The 20744-nt window shown below is 41.6% G+C and overlaps 1 protein-coding gene across 3 annotated transcripts in view; it reads right to left on the bottom strand.

The window, feature by feature from the left end:
• LOC109910513 (guanine nucleotide-binding protein G(s) subunit alpha-like) overlaps window positions 1-20744 on the bottom strand; it is a 318176-nt gene that overhangs the window by 99581 nt on the left and 197851 nt on the right. For all 3 annotated transcript variants that reach the window (XR_007261934.1, XM_020509708.2, XM_020509707.2), the window contains exon 5: window positions 17265-17362. Coding sequence is in view for 2 of the 3 variants with exons in the window: in XM_020509708.2 (XP_020365297.1) it covers window positions 17265-17362 (98 nt within the window). In the remaining variant the exon portion in view is untranslated. The remainder of the gene's footprint in view (window positions 1-17264; window positions 17363-20744) is intronic.

The raw sequence follows: 20744 nt of genomic DNA, 5'->3' as shown, positions 1-20744 counted from the left end.
CCTTCTTCAGAAAATAAGTGCTGATTGAGTACAGCTTTGGCAATACACATTTGATGGGCTGCAGGGCCTCTGTTATACTGTAGGATTCTACGAATTTGTTGCCATAAATAGGCACATCGAAATTAATCAATAAGCAAGCTGATTTTCCAGGCTGTCCATTTCCTGAAGATTGCTCACGTAACTTGCATGTATCGATTCAAAGCTCAAATCATCTCCCACCAATAAGAACTTGCGCTTCACTGAAAATCTCTCTGTATTTAATCAACACAGAAAAACACTTAACCCTCTTCCCACCCCAAAATGGAAACGTGTGTGTTTAATTTCACACCTTAGAAGCTTGACAATGCTGACTACTGTGGCAGTAAACACAAATTGCTAAACAGCAAATTTTTAAAATATAAGCACCGGTTATCAACCTTGAGAAAGAAAATATAGGTCTAGATTGTCATTAAAGACTTAGTTGCTGTCAAATTTGGGTGTTAAAAGCCGGTGAATTGAACAACAGCAGCAACTTACATTTATATAGTGCCAAATCACTTCACAGAGTTGCAATCAGGCAAAATGAATGCTTCCGAGTACCAGCAATGGCTCAGTTGGGCCTCAAGAGGAAAGTATGATGGAGAGAGGTAACAATTTAGTCAGTGCTATTCAGAATGCAAAGCCTAGGTAGCCGGAGGCAAGATACTGCATGGCAAAGGAAGACCGGAGAATGTAAAACTCTGCTTTTCCTTTTTTTTTTGGGGGGGGGGGGGGGGGGGGGGGGGGGAGAGAGAGAGAGAATATAGTGGGAAATGATGCACAAAGCAGAACCTGAGAGAGGTTTAATGCTGGAGAAGGTAACAGGGATACGGAACAGAAAAAGTTAACAAGTTAGTTAAACATGAACATTTTAAAATTAAGCTCAAGGGAAGTTAATATAATAATCAGTAAAGGCTGGGGTGATGGATGAGCCAGGTGTGGGTGCAGTGGGTTTCGTATGAGTGAAAGTTTACAGAGTGTGAAGATGGCATGACAGCATTGAAATGGCTGGGCCTAGGAGGGAGGTGGGGGGGGGGGGGGGGGGGGGGGGGGGGAGGTGGGACGGAGGAGGCACAGATGAGCTTTAGGAGCAGAGGCAGGGGGATATAAAAACTGCTCAGGGTCAAACAGGATGCTGCAAGTGCAGAGTCTGAAACAATTGCTGTCTATGGGGTGGAATCAGCAGCAGCTTACAGTTTGAGAAAGGATCAAGGCTATTAGCTTTGTGTTGCTTCTTTAAGAACTGAACATGGTAATGAGTCAAGAACCAGGATGATACCTCAGCAGCAGCAGCAGCTCAGGAGGTTCCAAGCAGCAGCGTATTCAATTAAGGATACGAACAGAGGTTGTTCCATAACTACAAGGTTACCTGGTGAACAAATGTGTTTGAAATTTCCAAATAAAGTGAATCTACACTACTTACCTATCCAGAAGGTAAGTGGTAATTCTGTGCCATGGAAAATAATACAAAAATACAACAACAGATTCATTTATCCAATGTTTCAGTAGATGAAGCTGCATTTCATCCAAGACTAAAATTCAGACAATAAATTTGAGAACACAGTGTGCAAGAATCGGGATTGTTATTGGGGACATAGGATAGAAAGGATTTTGGTGTACGTTAATCTAATACGTGCAGATGATGCCGGACAAGGGGAAAGCACAATGAAAAGATCTCGGGAAGGTAACGGAGAAATGTTGCTGGCTCAGAAACAGAATCCATGTCTGAAAAATCCCTGACTAAAAAGGGGAAGGCACTGCAAGGTGATGCCAAGAGGTTCAAGAATACAACACGGGGATTCATTTGCTGTCATATACTCAGACGAAATTTTTTTTCCTTTATTCATTCACAGGATCAGGGTGTCGCTGGCCAGGCAGCATTTATTGCCCATCCCTAATTGCCCAGAGGGCAGTTAAGAGTCAATCACATTGTTGTGGGTCTGGAGTCACATGTAGGCCAGACCAGGTAAGGATGGCAGTTTCCTTCCCTTAAGGACATTAGTGAACCAGATGAGTTTTTCCAACAATCAACAATGGATTCACAGTCATCATTAGATTCCCAATTCCTGATAATTTATTGATTTCAAATTCCACCATCTGCTGTGGGGGTATTTGAACCTGGGTCTCCAGAACATCAGCTGTGTCTCCGGACTAACAGTTCAGCGATAATACCATAAGGCCATACCTTGTGATGCTGTGAAGCTGATTCAGTCATACAGCCATGATGGAAACCAGATTGTACAGTTTAAATACGGAGTCGCTGGTGACAGGGTCTTCAGCTGCTTGAGGTCCGGGCTCTGGGAAATAAAGTCTAGACCACAGGAAATAATCTCAGTGAAGGGATATCCAGTTTGGACAGAGAGCAATTTCTTCTATCGGAGGGTAGTTAATCTGTGGAATTCTTTAGCGCAGAGGGCTGTCAGGGCTGGGTTGTTAAGTATATTCAAGGCTGAGACAGTCAGATTTTTAATCAGTAAGAGAGACAACGTTATAGGAAAAAGTCAGGAAAGTGGAGCTGAGGATTATCAGATCAGCCAGGATTTCATTGAATGGCGGAGCAGACTCGATGGGCTGAATGGCCTACTCTGCTCCTACATCTTATGGTTCACCAGTCTCTAAGATTGAAGAAGATGCTCCTCTTTGTGGACCTTGGGGATAATAATGAAATATTAGATAACAAGGTGTAGAGCTGGACGAACACAGCAGGCCAAGCAGTATCAGTAGAGCAGGAAAGCTGACGTTTCGGGCCTAGATCCTTCTTCAGAAAAATCAGCATCTGCAGTTCCTACTATCTCTAATAATGAAATATTACTTTAGTTTGCTTTATATTCCTATTACATTTCTCAGTTTACTTTTGACCACTTTGCAAGACTTCTACAACTGAGATCAGCTTCAGTTCATTGGAGATCAGACTGGGATTTAACTACAGACTAGATTCTGGATGCAGGAAATGACAGAACTGTTCATTTCAGGATGACTGCTAACAAGGCAGACCTCCATACAGGTTACAGAATCAAAGCTACTAAGAATCCAGGTATCAACATGCACAAATCCTTGTATCTGGCTTAGAACTTCATATCCTCAACAGATTCAGTCATTATACTTAATGATCTATTCATACTTCATTTAATAACTATTCATTTCTATTGTCCTGTTGGACTCCTGCTGCTGTTTGCACGCTACAAGCAGCTGTTAGTATGAAGAATGATGCGGATGGGCTTCTTTGAGTTCAAGCTGCATCATAGTTGAACATTAAAAACAAAATAGGAGACTGTTCTATCATTTGGTTGATCTCATCTCAGCCTCAACTCCACTTACCTGCCCACTCTCATAACTCTTTAATCTGTTACTAATTTAAAAAGCTGTCTACATAACTCCTCTTCAAATTTATTCCGTGTTCCAGAATCCACCGCACACTGGGGTGGTCAATTCCACCGATTCACAACCCCTTGAGAGAAGCAATTTTTCCTCATTTTAAATCTGCCATCCGTTATGACCTCTCATTCTAGATTGCCCCACAAGGGGAAACACCTGCCTGACAACTTCTTTGTCAACCCCGTTAGCATTTTATATACCACATTTAGATCTCCTCTCATTCTTCTAAACTGTATTGAATATAGGCCTAAACTGCTCAATCTCTCTTCATAAGACAAGGCTTTCATCTCCGTAATCAATCTCATAAGGCTTATCTGAATTACATCCTCCCTGAAGAAAGGGGACTAAAACAGATTGTAATTTTCGTGCCACACAAGTGCCAGGCAATAACCATCTCCAACAAGAGGGAACTACTGTCCTTACATATTCAACGCATTACTATCACAGAGCTCCCTTCAGTATCAACATCTTGGGGCTTACCACTGACCAGAAACTGAACTGCACTTGAAATACTTTGGCTAGAAGAGCAGGCCAGAAGCTATGAATCCTGTAGTGAGTAGCTCACCACCTGAATCCTCAAAACGTGTCTACCATTTACAAGGCATAAGCAAGGAATGCATGGAGAATTGTCTCCATTTGCTTGGAGGGGTGCAGCTCCAACAACATTCTAGATGCTTCACTCCATCCCGGACAAAGTAGCTCTCTTGATGGGCATCCCATCCATCATATTCATACTCTCCACCATTGCTGCTTTGCTACTATGCAGATCTGTCAACAACCCACAAGAGGCACTACAGAAACTCACCAAAGCTCCTTCAACAGCATCTCCCAAACTTGTGACCTCGAACTTCTGCAAGAACAAGGGCAGCAAATGCACCAGAACATCTCCACTTGCAACAACCTTACCAGTGATATTCACATCCCACAAACAGCGAGCAGGAAATCTGATCTAATGCCAACATCAGCTGCATCAAGTGCAATTAAAGCCTGTTACTTGTATTTCGTGCTGTAGTTTCTGCTGTTTCTCAGCTCGGAGATCTCAGGGAATAGGTAGAACTCAAACTACTGGTGATGCCAACCGAGAAGCAACGTTGAGTCAAAATCTATTGCATCATCTTAAGTAGGTTCCCTTACAATGATTCAGCTGCTTTAGAAGCTGGGAAATTAAGCCATACAGGTCAATTTCTAATTTTTTGACACAAATACAGAAATTGCTAGAGAAACTGTGATCCTTCTCCGCAGCCCTTCACCTTATTTCAGTTTTTAAACCTTGCTATGGCAAAATTAGCTGATGTGAGATCGTGCAGCCGTAAAACACTACGCTATTGTCTTCACCATGACAGGGTTGCAGTAAGGATGAAAAATCGCATCCCCCTCCTGAATACTTTCCAGTAAATGCTGCTGGAAATGCAAGTGTGAGAACATCAGGGAGGGATAAGATTAAGCATTGTTTGGAGTCAGGTTAGATCAGGGAGGACAGCAGGTTTTCTTCCCAAACAGCATTAGAGAAACAGTTGGGTTCCCTCAGACAGTAATGAATCTGTGCAATTTTTAATCATAAATACCCGTCGAGACTGGGTCATTAAGTATATTCAAAGCTGAGATAGATGGATTCTTAAATCAGTAAGGGAATCAAGGGTTATAGGGAAAAGGCAGAAACTGGACTTGGGGATTATCAGACCAGCCATGATCTCAGGAACAGAACAGACTCTATGGGCCTGTTCCTATGTCTTATGGATTTTTAGGCCAATTGACAATTGTCACCATTAGACAAGCTTTATCCTAGGTCTGTACCGGATTCGAATTTCACCGTCTGCCATTGCGTGTGGGAACCCATGTCCCCAGAACATTAGCCTCAGGAGCTGGATTACTCGCCCAGGTATATTGCTTCTACATCACCACCTGCTCTCAAATGAATCTTGGTGAATCTCATACAATTAATCCCACCATTACCTCAATCTAATGTAACTCCAGCTCCCGAAAGGAGCAATCCACCAACCAATCAAGTGCAAATCCAACAAAGTTAAGTCTGTGGAGATGAAAAAAAAACTTGTTCCAAGAGGGTAACCAGGCAAGGAAGTAGAAGATGAACTCACTAACCATAGGCTTAAAACAGAGACATTCTGTTTGGGTTCCCGATGGACATGGTTACCAGTCTGTAAACTGCCCTAAGGGGATCAAAGATTCCAGGGAGAAGGCGGGAGAGTGGGGTTGAGAAACCCATCAGCCATGACTGAATGGTCTAATTTCTGTTCCTATGTCTTATGGTCTATTCAAAATAAATATCATAGATTGACAATTTCAAGAGTGATTTACATAAACTTTTTTTTTTCCACGATCAGAAATTTTTATTTCTAATTCTAATTTGGATCCCTCTGGTGCAAATAACTCCTTGCTTATGATAGTTCAAGGGTGATGCAGTCATCATAGTACAGGTATCTGAATCAGTTCCCACCCAAACATTGGAGCTGGTCTGGAAGGCATACAGTATTCGTCATCGCTATAGTAACTTAATAACCTGAAATGGCAGGTCTCTGTTGCCATGAGGAATTTTAATGTAAAAGTTCATGCAAATTATCTCTACAAGTGCTGAATGGGTTTCTTCTTCAGGTTCAATATTGTGCATCATCTATAATCTTGTGTCCAACTTGTACACTCTTTCATAACCAGCCTGTCAGTGCTGCTCCCAGATCTACTGGTTCTGTTTCTTAAACAGTCAAATTTCCTTTTGTCTCCGTCTTGCTCTGTTGCCCTCAGTTCTATCACTCACGGCCAGATAGTCTATTTGCCCTCTTCCAATTAAGTTCTCAAAGAACTGTAATTGTCACTTGTTGAATATGCATAGACGTTTTATTTGGTGCCGGCTTTCCTTAAAGCTTCCAGGCATTTGTGAATTGTTCAACAAATCCAGAAACCGCATTGCTGTTGCCTTTATTGTCCATTGTCCTGCTTCTTTTCCAACTTTTGCAATTATAAAGTCCCACGTACAAAGGGTAATCTCTCTCAACTACCATTTCTATTTCAATCTGTCACCTACGCTAAGGCAAAGTTACTACCACAAAGGTATAGGCCAAAGCAGACATTTCTTTAACAAGTGTCAATTCTGTAGCCACATGGCAGCCAGTCAAAACAAAATGGCTTTCAATTAACAGATTCAACATTTTCCAGTCAAAACTGATTTTGCAAGTGTAATTCCCAACAAACTGCATGCATATAGTAGGTGGAACGTGGTGAAATATTGCAGGTCAATTTACCAGAGCATTATCCAATAAAATGTGACACTAAGCCTAAAAATATTCCTTTCCAAACATTTCTGTAGTGAAGAATGGGTGTTCTTTATGAAATAAAACAAACTCTATGCAGAATTGGGCAGATTTAGAACACCCTTTAGTACTCTCCAATGCGGCAGTTGCTGCACATTGTAGAAGTCTCCAGACATAAATCCAACCATCTGCTTCAACTCCCATTTCAGAAGAGGCTTCCAACTGAGCAATTTAATGATATGTTATAAATGTTGCTGTAGATTCCCATTCACTGGGAGCTGAAATAAAATTGCAAGCATACTTCACAAAGAGGTCTCAACAGCCTTGAGACAGTTGGCATTTCTTCCAGTCCACACTGGCTAAATTCAATCTCAGGTCCTCAAGGCCCCCCAAATAAAGACCGCTTTACAGAAACTGGGAATAGACAGAGCAGCTGATTCTAACAGGAAAGTGAGAACCAATGTCACGCAATCTTTGGCACAATGCGTTACTCTTAACTCAATGATAAACAAGAATACTGTATATAGAACGTCAAACAAAAACCTGGGCAGCTGGTGCTGGGAATACTATTTGTTTTCGATCTGGCCTAACTTTTTATGATCTCTGTAAGTAGTGATAAATATGGGTGACTGTTTTTACCATGAATTAATGCGATGTTAAATGGTTTCTGGATTAGCATTCATTCCAAAGGAAGAGCTGAATGACAAATTCAAATTCCCACAAAGGTTACCACTAATCTCTTTTTGGATGCCACCTCAAAATCTACCTTTCAAATGAAAAATATCCAGCTGTCTGACAATAAATTTTGACCATAATTACTTATAAATTCTGTCCATAATTACTTATAGATTGGATTGAAAAGGTTTTCAAATAATTTTCTTCGACAGTAGCAGACACATGAACCCCAATTGATGAATGCCTTCTCCCACCTAAAGCTGTATTTGATAAAAGTTGGCAATTTTAAGTCTGCCTTTTCATTAAAATCTTTATCTTTAGCTTTCATTATCAGCATTAAACTTCACTGAATATAGAAGTTAAACATAACTTGGACTTTTGAACACAAAAGTTATCATTTAGGTTGTTAAGGTTATTCTATGACAGTTCCTATCTCAATAATTGGATACTAGTGGATACTAGAATTTTCAACTTGTGACCAAACTGATATTGTAATTGCAAAATCTTTCCTTACGGAGAAAATATCTTTTCGTACCAATAACTGTATTGCACAGTGATTTCATACTGACTGCCACCGAGATATTAAAGCAGAATTTCTTCAAGATTCTGTTACCACTTAAGGTAGCAGACAGGTAGATGAAGTGGTTAAGAAAGTACATGGGATGCTTGCTTTTATTAGCCAGGGCATAAAGTTTAAGAGCCGGGAGGTGATGTTGGAACTGTATAAAATGTTGGTCAGGCCACAACTAGAGTATTGTATGCAGTCCTGGAATCCACGTTGTAGGAGGGATGTGATTACACTGGAGAGGATGCAAAGAAGATTTACTAGATTATTGCCTGGGCTGGAGAGCTTTAGTTATAAAGGCAGATTGTACAGACTTTACTTGTACTGACTGGGGTTGTTTCCCTTGGAACCCGGGGATGGCGATGCAACAGCAGTACAAAGCAGGCAATAAGATATAAACACAGCATGTAAGAAATATGCCATAATAATCAAGTGCGACCTTAATCTACGTGAAGATTAGAACAATCAGATTGGCAAACGTAAAGACCCTCTTGGACAATTCCTTACAGTAGTATGACCATGAACGAGGTTATCCTAGATCTGGTAATGCATTATGAGAGAGGACTAATTGATGACCTCATGGCAAAGGAACCGCTGAATGACAGTGATCACAACACAGAATTTCATGCCCTGTTTGGAAGGGTCCAGTTACGTTTTGTACCTAAAGGGAAACTATCACGGTACAAAGACAGAGATGGCTAAGGTGAACTGGGAAATGTGGTTAAAAGCTAATTCAGCAGAGTTACAGTGGTAAATTTTTAAGGAGATATTTGTTGAGTTATTAAATATTTATTCCAGTAAGAAAGAGAGGAACAGTTTTGAGAAGGATATATCATCCATGGCTGAAAAAAAAAAACAAGGCGAGTAAAAAACTGAAAGAGACACCTTACAAATATGTGAAGATTTGATCAAAAAGGTAGGTCAGAAAATTGGACAGACTTTAAAAATCAGCAAACAGGCTTGCTGGGCTGAAGGGCCTCTTCTGTATTGTATGATTCTATAAATTCTGCTGCTCGTAACTCGCCTCCTGTCTTCCCACCATCGACAAGGCATAAATCAGGAGTGTGATGGAATATCCTCCACTTGCCTGAAAGGGCACCGCTCCAATGATGCTCAAGATCATCCAGGTGACTTGGCTGGCCCCATACCCACCACCTTCAATATTCACTCCCTTCACCACTGATGCAGAGTGGCTGCAGTTTGCACCATCTACAAAGCACACTGTAGCATTTCACCACAGTTCTCCTTCGACTGCACTTTTCAAGCCTGTGACTGTTCTAACCTCAAGAGAACAAGAGCAGCAGAAGCATGGGGAGACCATCATCCTTCCTTCCACATACCATTCTGACCTGAAACTCTATTCCTGCACTGCAGCGGTCTCAGGATCCTCAAGTTCCCACCTCTATAGCATTGGCCCTATCCCCACACCACATGGACTACAGAAATTCAGGAATCAAGCTCCCCATTACCTTCACAGGAGTAATAAATGCTGACTCTGGTAACTGCTTCATTAAGAACCAGAACTGGTTTTCTCTGCTGCCAGGTGAGTTGTTGGCAGTGCCTACTGGAAAATATGTGGAGACAGGAACAGGTTGATTTGAGTCCTGTGGGTTTCTTACCACACCCCCAACCTGAATTTTCTGGGCAACTCCTCCATGGGCCTGGTAAAATCGACCAAGTGGAAGGAGTAAGCGGCTGTAGACCCCAGAGAATTCACAGTCGAAAAACCAACTCTTTTGAACTGAAACAAGCTTTGTCAGAATTTGTTCCACTAGTTAATAACTGACAGTTTTCTTACAATGCTTCCTAAAACTTTAACCTGGTGTGTTATTGGTCAGTTCTGACCCAGTTCTTTGTTAATTCCTTGACTGCAGTATTGATATGATGAGGAAGAGTGTCTATTGACATCACCCTAGAGGCAGAACCCCTTACTCAGCACCAAGACTCAACAACTTTTCTGAATTGTGGATCAAGAAAATTTGAGATTAGCTAACCTTAGATCAACTCATATACAATTAAAACAGCAATGGTCAAGAAAACCTGTCTTATTTGCACTGAGCAATAAAATTACATCAAATATGTAGAACAAGATGAGGCCATTCAGCCTAATAGGTCCACACTAGTGTTTATATTCCATTCAAGTTTCCTTCCGCTCCTTTTGATCTAATATACCAGCCAACCTTCTATGCTCAACTGGTTGCCCCTTCAGGTTAATCTACACCAATTCTCCTTACTATGGCCTCTCCAGATAAAGAACTTGCTCCAGTGTTCCTAATTTGTGTTTGAAGGATGTTAACATTGTAAGACACAAGAGGGAAAAATTCTGGTAATCTGTGCTCACCTGTGTGAAACTCTGCTCTGATCAACAAGGGTCAGGCAGAGTGTATTTGAACAACCTCCTCTGAGAATCATTGAAAACAGCAGGACTGGAAGGGAGCGAGACTTCAGTTCAAACGTGGGAAGGCCTCACAGAATCACTTGGTGGCTAGCTAACTCAATCTGCAGTAAACTGTGCAGCTCGCACAGGCAGTAAGTCACTGACTCTCATAAGTCATCTCACGGTGTTCAAAGGCCTGCCTGCCACATTTACATAGCACCCAGATGGACCTGCAAGCCAACAGCATCATGCTGCCTGTCTGAGAGGAGGAGCTTCTCCTGGGTCTCCTTCCCAACCCGTCTTGGATCCTGGAACTGCAAGTCTTGGCCTTGCATCCTCCACTCAGTCAACCCTGACCTTCTCTCCATCATGCTCAACCCTCCCTCTATCACCCTTGCTCTTCCTTGTGTGACTTTCAGCCACTCATCCACCACCCTTCCCCAAGAGTCAGTAAAACTCGAGCTTCCCCACTCATCATCAAGGTGCTCCACCATCACCGTCAACTCCCTCTCAACACCTCTTGGCCTGCCCCTGTTTACCCTCGACTTTCCCAGCCTCCATCTGTACGGACTTCTCTATTGACATACTTGAGCTGCCTTTGGCAGAGATGAACCTTCGTTCTGTTGTTCCGCTCCCTCCTTCAGTTGCTACTAATCTTTCTCAGAGTAACCACAACTTTCCCCGATACAGTCACCCTGCAATCTCCCTGATTAATCATCAGCCTTCACAAGGCCATAAAGATGTAGGAGCAAAAGGTGGCCATTCAATTCTGCTCCACTATTTAATGAGATCATGACTGATTTGATCATTTTTTAAATGCATTCATGGGATGAGGGTGTCGCTGGCTAGGCAGCATTTATTGCCCACCCCTAATTGCTCAGAGGACAGTTAAGAGTCAACTACATTGCTATAGGGCTGGAGTCACATTTAGGCCAGACCAGGTAAGGATGGCAGTTTCCTTCCTTAAAGGACATAAGTGAACCAAATGGGTTTTTTCCGACAATCAGCAATGGATTCATGGTTAGAGATAGTAGGAACTGCAGATGCTGGAGAATCCGAGACAACAAGGTGCAGGGCTGGATGAACACAGCAGGCCAAGCAGCATCATAGGAGCAGAATGCTGTGTTCATCCAGCCCTGCACCTTGTTGTCATGGATTCATGGTTATCATTAGACTCTTCATTCCAGATTTTTTTCAATTGAAGACAAATTCCACCACCTGTCGTAGGGAGATTCAAACCCAGGATTCGAACATAACCTTGGTTTCTGGGTTAACAATCCAGTGATAATACCATTACATCATTGCCTCCCCTGATAATTCACAGCTCCATTTCCCTATAACCCTTGATTCCTTTACTGGTTAAAAATCTCACTATCTCAGTCTTGAATATACTTAATGGCCCAGCCTTGACAGCCATCCGTAATATAGAATTCCACAGATTCACTACCCTCTGAGCAACGAAATTCTTCCTCATCTGTTTTAAATGGGTGATCCCTCACTCTGAGATGAAGGCCTCTAGTCCTCAGAGCTCCCATTAAAGGGAAATAACTGCCCCACAGCTACCCAGTCAGATCCTTTAAGAGTCTCGTACATTTCAATTAGGTTGCTTCTCACTCCTTTTGCCTCCATGAGTAGATTCACTCAGTTGATTCCAGAGTTGAGAGGGTTGGATTATGAAGACAGACTGAGTAGACTGGGATTATACTCATTGGAATTCAGAAGAATGAGGGGAGATCTTATAGAAACATATAAGATTATGCAGGGAATAGATAAGGTGGAAGCAGGGAGGTTGTTTCCGTTAGCAGGTGAAACTAGGATTAGAGGGCATTGCCTCAAAATAAAGGGAAGCAGATGTAGGACTGAGGTCAGCAGGAACTTCTTCACCCAAAGGGTTGTGAATCTGTGGAATTCCCTGCCCAGTGAAGCGGTTGAAGCTACTGCGCTGAATGTTTTTAAGGCAAGGCTAGATAAATTTTTGAACAGTAAAGGAATTAAGGGTTATGGTGAACGGGCGGTTAAGTGGAGCTGAGTCTCAAAAAGATCAGCCATGATCTTATTAAATGGCGGGGCAGGCTCAAGGGGACGGATGGCCTACTCCTGCTCCTCGTTCTTATGTTCTTAAGTGGGACTAGTTTAGTTTGGGAAACTTGGTCAGCATGGACGAGTTGGACCAAAGGGTCTGTTTTCATACAAATGGGTCTATGACTCCCAGATCCCTTTGTACTGCAGATTTCTACACTTTTTCTCCAAATAAATAATATTCAGCTCCTTTACTCTTCCTGTACAAGTGCATAACCTCACAGTTTCCAACATTTATAATCTGGTTGGTTGGTTATAAATCTGGAATTAAGAATCTATTCATGACCATGAATCCATTGTCAATTGTCAGAAAAACCCATCTGGTTCACTTTAGGGAAGGAAACGGCCATCCTTACCTGTTCTGGCCTACATGTGACTCCAGACTCAGCAATGTGGTTGACTCTTAACTGACCTCAGGCAATTAGGGATGGGCAATAAATACTGGCCTAGCCAGCAATGTACTCATCCTGTGAATGAATTAAAAATAAAAATCCATCTGCCATGTTTTGGCCCACTTACTTAACCTGTCTATTTCTCTATGTAGACTCTTCCTGCCATTCTCACCACTTGACTTCCAACCTATTTTTGAGACATTCACAAATTGGTTATAGTACATTCACTTTCTTCAGTCATTCAAATAAACTGTAAGTAATTGTGGGCCCAGTACTGATCCCTGTGGTGCAATACTAGTTACACATTACCAACCGATAAAGCATCCCATCCCTATCCCAACTCTGTCTTTTATATGCTAAATAATCCTCTATCCATGTAAAAATACAAAGCTCTTATGTGTAGCACCTTATCAAACATCTTTTGGAAATCCAAATATATTACATCTATTGGTTCACCATCATCCATCCTGTCCTGTTACCTCTTCAAAGAACTGCAATGCACCTTGCAGGCATGATTTCCCCTTTCTGAAGCCATGCAGACTCTGCTTCATATTATAGATTTCCAAATGTGCTGCTATGACATCCTTTCTATTAAACTTTAACATTTTCCTAATGACATATGTCAGGCTAACTGCCCAACAGTTACCTGTGTTTTTTGTCTCCCTCCTTTTTTGGATAAAATGTTACACTAATAACTTTTCAATCCTCTGAGATTTTTCCAGAACATGAGCATTCCCAGAAGATTGCTACCAATGCATCCACTAACTTTGTAGCTACTTCATTTAAAATCCTAGGATACAACTCATCAGATCTAGGGAACTCATCGGCCTTTGGCCCCTTTAACCATCAGTCGAGGAAAAAGGGCTAGCATAATTACTGTATTTATTTCTTCCTCAACTTTTGCCCCTTGATTTAATATTTTTGGAATGTTATTAATGTTCTCTACTGTGGAGACCGATGTATTTATTCAATTCCACTGTCATTTTCTGATTCCCCACTATTATTCCCCCAAGTCACTCCCCAAGGCACCTTTTTTCACTTGTTTATGTTCACTATTGTTCTTCCTTCCATCCATGCACCGATCTCCTTTGAGAACTTCGATTGAAACTTAATGTCCTCCCCCCGGTTCAAAGATCCCCATTTAACAAAAGCAGCCTTCACTCACATCAAGATCCACCCCATCTGCTGCACCCTTGACCAGTTAATAATCCGAAAGAAGGTGTTTCTCATTTGCTGCTCATTAGTCACAAAAATACAATTTAATCTTGCAGTTTACTGAGTACAGACGACATTGTTATGACCAGACCCTGGGCTAAATTCCCCAAATGACCACAGTTCCAGACAATGAGGAAGTTCATCTTCTTTATTCATTGGTCCCTTCAGTTTGTCCATACAAGGGTCATTTAGAAAGAATCCCTCCCCTTTGGATACCTTTCTCTCAGACCCAACGAGTTTGTGTTCAGAAGGAGCCGATTTAATCGGGCTTCCTTGACGTAACAAACAAGAGCGTTTTTAACTTGCTAAACACAAAAAGAATTGGCAATGCATCACGTAGATTAGGAATAAACAGAGTCCAAAAAAAAAGTTAAGAGATACATGGATCAGACTCTCGGAGTCATTGGTGAAGTGTAGCTAGTGAAACATTGATAGTGGAACAGTTGATTTCAGGATTCTTAGCCTTCCTGTTGGATGGAATAGTTTGTCCTTTTGTTTTGATGGTGGTTGACTGGCAGCACTCAGAACATGAGAGTCCTTTTTGTCCTATTTCCTAAAGCAAAACGGTCACTTTACCTGCAGCGCAGGAATGAAGAGTGCGTGGTTTTACCAATGTGACATGCACCGTACACTCGCACTTAAACCCAGGTTAGTACACACAAATCTTAGTTCATGAGCATACACAGGTTAGGATAGCAGTCAGTTTCAAACCCCTTTTTGTCTATTTCTGTAAAGAATCTGCAAGAGGTGGCTTTCTGTGAGAGGGAAAGAAGAAATGGAGAGGAAAAAAAAGGAGGGAAGGAGGAAGAGCAGGAAAATGAATGAGTTAATGACAGCGAGCTTGTTATCTCTTCCTGTTACGTTCTCTGCTCAAAGTCTACCTGACATTCCATAGTTTTGCAGTCAATCATCTTTACTGTCTGAAGCAGTCCTCTTTTGTAATCCGCAATTTGGAATCAAAAATTACAATAAAATGTTCATAGTATCTCAGGATTCTGAATCATCATTATGGCAACATGCTAAGGTGTTAACTATACGTTGTTGCACTTGTTATTGGGAAACTCTGTCCCAGTGTAATCTGCTACATTCTTACTTCCATCCTGCCATCAGGAAGCTGTCATTTTGCCTCTCACCCAATTAAATGTTGATGCCCATATTTTCTCCTCCTGTGATCTTCCCCAAAGTGCTTCTTGCGGGATGGTCCAGAGGTGGGGAGAATCATTTATATACTTGATAGAAGTTTGATGGGCATTAGGTGAGACCATGAACGGTTACACCATGATGTATTTCAAAGTGAAACATCATGCTGGTCTAGCTCACTGATCTCCTAAGTGAATAATAGCTGGTTTGGGTACGGTACAGTAGGCTGCGATGTTGACGGTGCTATATCCCAGCAAAACAAAGAACAAAGAAAATTACAGCACAGGAACAGGCCCTTTGGCCCTCCAAGCCTGCACTGACATGCTGCCCATCACAACTAAAACGCCCTACCCTTCTGAGGACCATATCCCTCTATTCCCATCCTGTTCACATATTTGTCAAGACACCCTTTAAAAGTCACTATCATATCTGCTTTCACTACTTCCTCCGACAGCGAGTTCCAGGCACCCACCACCCTCTGTGTAAAAAAACCTGCCTCATTCATCACCGTTAAACCTTGCCCCTCACACCTTAAACATATGCCCCCTAGTAACTGACTCTTCCACCCTGGGAAAAAAATCTATGGCTGTGCCAGGTAGGAGAGAAGAGAGGCTAGAGCTTTGCTCAACTAAATTACCTCAAACCTTATAAGTGGTTTGTGTACTTGGCATTTACAATTTGGAAAGAAAATTCTACCCTTAAATTGCCTAGGAAGACTTTGTTTTTATATCCTCAAAAAATCCTTAAGTAATTTAACTGGGAAAATGAAAAAATCTCACAGGCAAAAATAAATCTTCCATACTGTCTGTGTGGCCTAATTCCCAATGGATTCTGCTGCCAATTTGATCCAATGGCTAAATGTAGGTTGTTGATGGAACTATCTCACACACTTTCCAAACTGCTCTGCTTCAATATATGGACGAATACTTAGGTCGTTGGATATGGGTGTGCATATGATTTTACCTGAGGAAAACTAAACCCTCCATCAACAACATAGCAGAGGTCTTTTAAAAGTAAACTTTAAAAAAACAAGTGAAAACATTGTTCTGAAAGTGCAACTAGCCTTCAAACAAAAACATGAACACAATATTTTATAGAAGGTGCATTGCTTTTCATACTAATTTTATTTAATCAACAAAACTTTCTAAAACTGCACCTTCAAATCCACACCATTACCATCTGGAATGACAAGGGCAGCAGATACACCGCCACCAGCAGGTTCCGCTCCAGGTCGTTCACCATCCTAACTTGAAATTACATCACTGTTCTTTCAGTGTCGCTGAACAAACCTTGGAAACTCCCATCCTAACAGCATTGTGGATGTCCATGCGTCACATGAACTGCAGTGACTGTCAGAGATGATGTGCCACCACCTTCTCAAAGACAATGAAGGATTATTAATCCATCATTCAATCCTCATCTAGCCAGTGACACCCACACTCCATGCAAAAGAAATTAACAATTCAGAATCCAAACCGGTTGGCCACAGTATTAACTTACAGTTACAGTTTTACAAGTTGTAAAGTATCTGGATATCACAGTGAGTGATTAAGTCAACAATTTTTCATTCAAGCTGTTCAATGTACAATAAACAATGGAGTCATGTATCCATCAGATAATCAGTCGGAGCAGGCAGCCCCCTTGAAGAAAATGTTCCACACCCATTATCATTGGTCCATTCAACTGGCAAGTTCTTGCCTGAGCCAAATTTTGACCCAAATAGCTTTACTTCTTGTTCACTGGAGTGATAAAGCACTTCAATTAAGGGAGCACTTTACCAAAGTGCAGGGAAAAACTGTTCAATTACCCTAAACCACAGCAGACACTGTTTTCAGATTCCAGCTCAGGCCCAATCCATTGACAGTTTCAGAATGACAGCAAATTATCTTTCTCACTATTCTTCTATATTATATAACTATATCCAGAACTCAAGTATGTTATAGATTACATATGCCTTACACTTTTAAACACATTGGTGTTCTTTCACTAAGTCCAACACAGAGTACATTACAAATCCCTTACAAAATTCAGGTTTAATTCACTCTCCACTCCATTCCAATTGCATTAAAGTTAGTCATTTTTCTTTTTGGAAATCTACAGGCACATTAAAAATAAGCATAAAACGATAAAAGTTATAGGTTCATTTTTAAGCGAATAACACTTACTACTGTGCGCAGTCAATGAGCTGGTACTCATTTGACCTTTCAAAACAAGCCTTTATACCTTCATCATCCCACAGTGCTTTCGCATGATCGAAGAATTCCTACAAAATAGAAAGAAATGTTCAATTAATAAAATGGATTTCAAGACCAGACCTTGTGCCATTAATGACAACAAATTAGCTTAGTTTGGGCTCTTGTGGTACAGTGTCTACCTGTGGACTAGAAAGTTTGGGTTCAATGTCATGTGCCATAATATCTCTGAACAAGTGAGTAAAAGACATAGGCACTCTTGTGGTGCACTGGTGGTGATCTGGACTCTGGGCCAGGAGGCTTGGGTTCAAATCCCACCTGTCTCAGAGATATGTGTGTTGTAATGCATCTGAACAGATGGACTAAAGTGACAATTTAGCAAAGCTGGGTGGGCTGTTGTGGCGCAGTGACAGTCATCTGGGTTCAAGTCCAACCTTTCCCAGAAATGCGAAGTAACATATCCAAACAGATTGATTAAAGAACAGGTACAAAAGGTGGGAATGAGAGTTGTGAGGAAGAAGCAAAGAATCTGCAAAGAGATATAGATAGATTGGGTCAGTAGACAAGAAGGTGGCAGATGTGGTATAATATGAGGAAATGTAATATTATCTATTTTGGTAACTGAAAAGCTGATTTTTAAATAAAAATAATGAGGAGATTTGTTGGTACTTGGTGAGATTGGGCTGTTTTTACACATGAATCAAGGCAAGTTAACCATTCAGGATCTTGTCAGCAAGGCAAATGATATACAGAGGATTGGGGTTTAAGAGTGAAGAAGCATTCCTTAAATCATGCAAGGCAATGATGAGACCACACCTGAAGTAATGTGTGCCGTTTTGGTGTCCTTATCTGAAGGAGGATGTATTGCCTTAGAAGTGATATAATGAAGGTTCATTCAATTTCTGGGATGAGAGTTATCCTCTGTGCAATGAGAAACTGAGTGGACCTACACTCTCTGGAGTTTAGAAGGATGGTGATCAAATATAAATTGTTAGCAGGCTTGAAAGAAATATTAACAAGCTCTTTCACTTGGCTGGGAAACCTAGAAATAGGGGTCAAAGTTCAACAATAAGGGGTCAGTCATTAAGCCTAAGCGGAGGAGAATTTCTTCACTTGGATGGGTGTGAAGTGTTGGTATTCTCACCAGGGGATCAAGGGATAAGAAACGAAGATGGAGAGTTGTATTGTGGACAAATTTCACTCATGACCTTGCAATGGAGCCTAATTCAGGGACCACGTGGCTAACTCTTGCTCCAATTTCACATAGATTTTTTAAAAAGTCAAGGCAAGCTGCTATAATTTGCTATATTGATGAGGTTTGTATTTCTATTCCCTCTGCAGGCACAAATTTATGCTTAGCAGCTTCATGTGACCTTACACAGACTGTTCAGAATTTATTTTCATATAGATAAATCATTTAAAATTAGAGGAATGAAAATAGTCCGCACACTAAAACCATTGATCCTTTTTACAAAGGATAAGTTCTTAAAGGCTGACCACATCAAAAAAAGTACCAATGTTCTCACTCCTGTAATATTTAGAATATTCTGAAGGCAGACTTTCTAGCTTCAAATAGACATCTATTGTTTAACAGAACAGTATAGTCCTTTCATATCCTAGAATCGCCGTTCACCCAACTGGTGTTGAAAGAATGGCCCTTTCAACAAAAGGAAGGCAAAAGAAATGATCGGAAATAGCAACATGAATGGCTCATGTTCTTTAGCTCTCCCATTTCTTCATTAATTATGTGCAAGGCGCTTTGTTGAGAAGTAAGGTATACGTTGCTGTGGCTAAAAGGTTGTGACATTTCACTTTTAAGTTACTGCCAACATTAACACCCAGCAGACGGGTAAGGTTTCTTTCTCAAATCAGGAACAGTGCTGGCATTGACATACAAAAGGGAATGAGTTTTGTTGCTGTTGAGTTGCTCCCCCTGCTTCCTGAAGATGGTGAGGTTGACCCCTCCCCACCAGTGGCCATTAACATGCAAGTTCAATGAGGCCTGACAATTCACACATGGGTCAGGCATGCAGAGTGGGTTAATTCCCACTTCCACAGAGCTGACGTGGGGAGAAGTGCCACCCACATTCAGATCGTTGGTTTAGCGTGGTTTATGTAGCACAGTGAAATAGCAACACTGATTTTTTTTTAAAAAACACTGCAGAGAGATTTTCTCCAAGTAATTAAAGGGCAGAACATTTTCATGCCTTGACAGTTCTAGTGAGTTTATGCAATTTTCAAGCACATTCATGCCAGAAGTTAAACAGCCCTGAAGGGCCCCTGCCTTCTCCCAGAGGTGTCTCAGGACCACAAGGAGTAAGGAACCTCTCCCAAAGTGTGCCTGACCTTACCCTAGAACGCCAGCAGCTTTCTGCTTCCTCCTACCAGGTCTAAAAGGTACACAGTGTGTGTTTTGGCATACAACTAATAAACATCGGATTAGCCAGACTCAGCTGCATTTCAACATGTGCAGCTGCCTCACTGAACAAGAGATTTGCAAATTAGAACCTGTCACCAATCCTCCCCCCACAACCACCCCACAACAGAAACGGTAAGGTCTCAGCCTTGGGGGGCAGAGCTTCAGGTTTGTCTCCCCATCGTCGTTTTCACCAAGATATTGAAGCCCCTCCGCCTGTGTGAAAATTCAAGGCTGGGTGTTGACAGGTTCACAATCCTCAGAGGCACAATTGCTAAATCTAATCCACCGCACACTTGCAGGACTCACCCTGAGCACTAGGAACAAAATTCTTCGTCACTTTTCCCCCCCATTCTCTAACCAATGGATACTGAAGTTGGGCAAGGCCCAAACTGTACAAGCTGTAAGCTGTGGTAGAACTTTAGCAAATCAGGTCACCACCTCCGACCCGCGTGCATCCTGCTCACAACAGGTCCTCACCTTGCTGCTGCTCATTTTAACCCAGCACATAGACCAGCACTCACCATTCAGGAAGCACAACAAGCAAGGTTCAGTCACTCACTTGCTGACCCACTGTGGGAATGCAAGAGTTAAAATGGCGTTGACAGCAGGAATCACCCACAGGTTTCCAAATTTATTAAGAAATACTAGTTAGATATAATTCAAAAGTGTTGTACTGAATATTAAGAGTCTTTAATAAATAAGGTGGACAGCAGAGGAGGAGGAAGAGGAGAGAAAGCAGGACAATAAAAGAGAAACAGGAGGCCGTTAGGGGGAAAACAAACAGGAGGGATTTTGAGGAAGAAATACAGAGATAAAAGGAAGCAGAGAGATTGAAAAGAATATATTTCAGACAGGCATTCACTTTAGACTGCCCTAGCAAGGCACTAGTAGAGACAGGGGGTCATGTCTTCACCCCAGCTCCTTGTTACAACAGCAACTACACTTCAAAAGTAGTCAGTTGGTGGGAAAGCACTTTGAGCCATCCCGTAGTTATGGAAGGTGCTACATAAATGCAAGTGAGTTTTATTTTCCTT

Source organism: Rhincodon typus, chromosome 4 (genome assembly GCF_021869965.1).
Source record: "Rhincodon typus isolate 14 chromosome 4, sRhiTyp1.1, whole genome shotgun sequence".
Lineage (NCBI taxonomy): Eukaryota > Metazoa > Chordata > Chondrichthyes > Orectolobiformes > Rhincodontidae > Rhincodon > Rhincodon typus.
The sequence above is the reverse complement of the archived record's forward strand: the minus strand, read 5'-3'. Positions and strand labels throughout refer to the sequence as shown.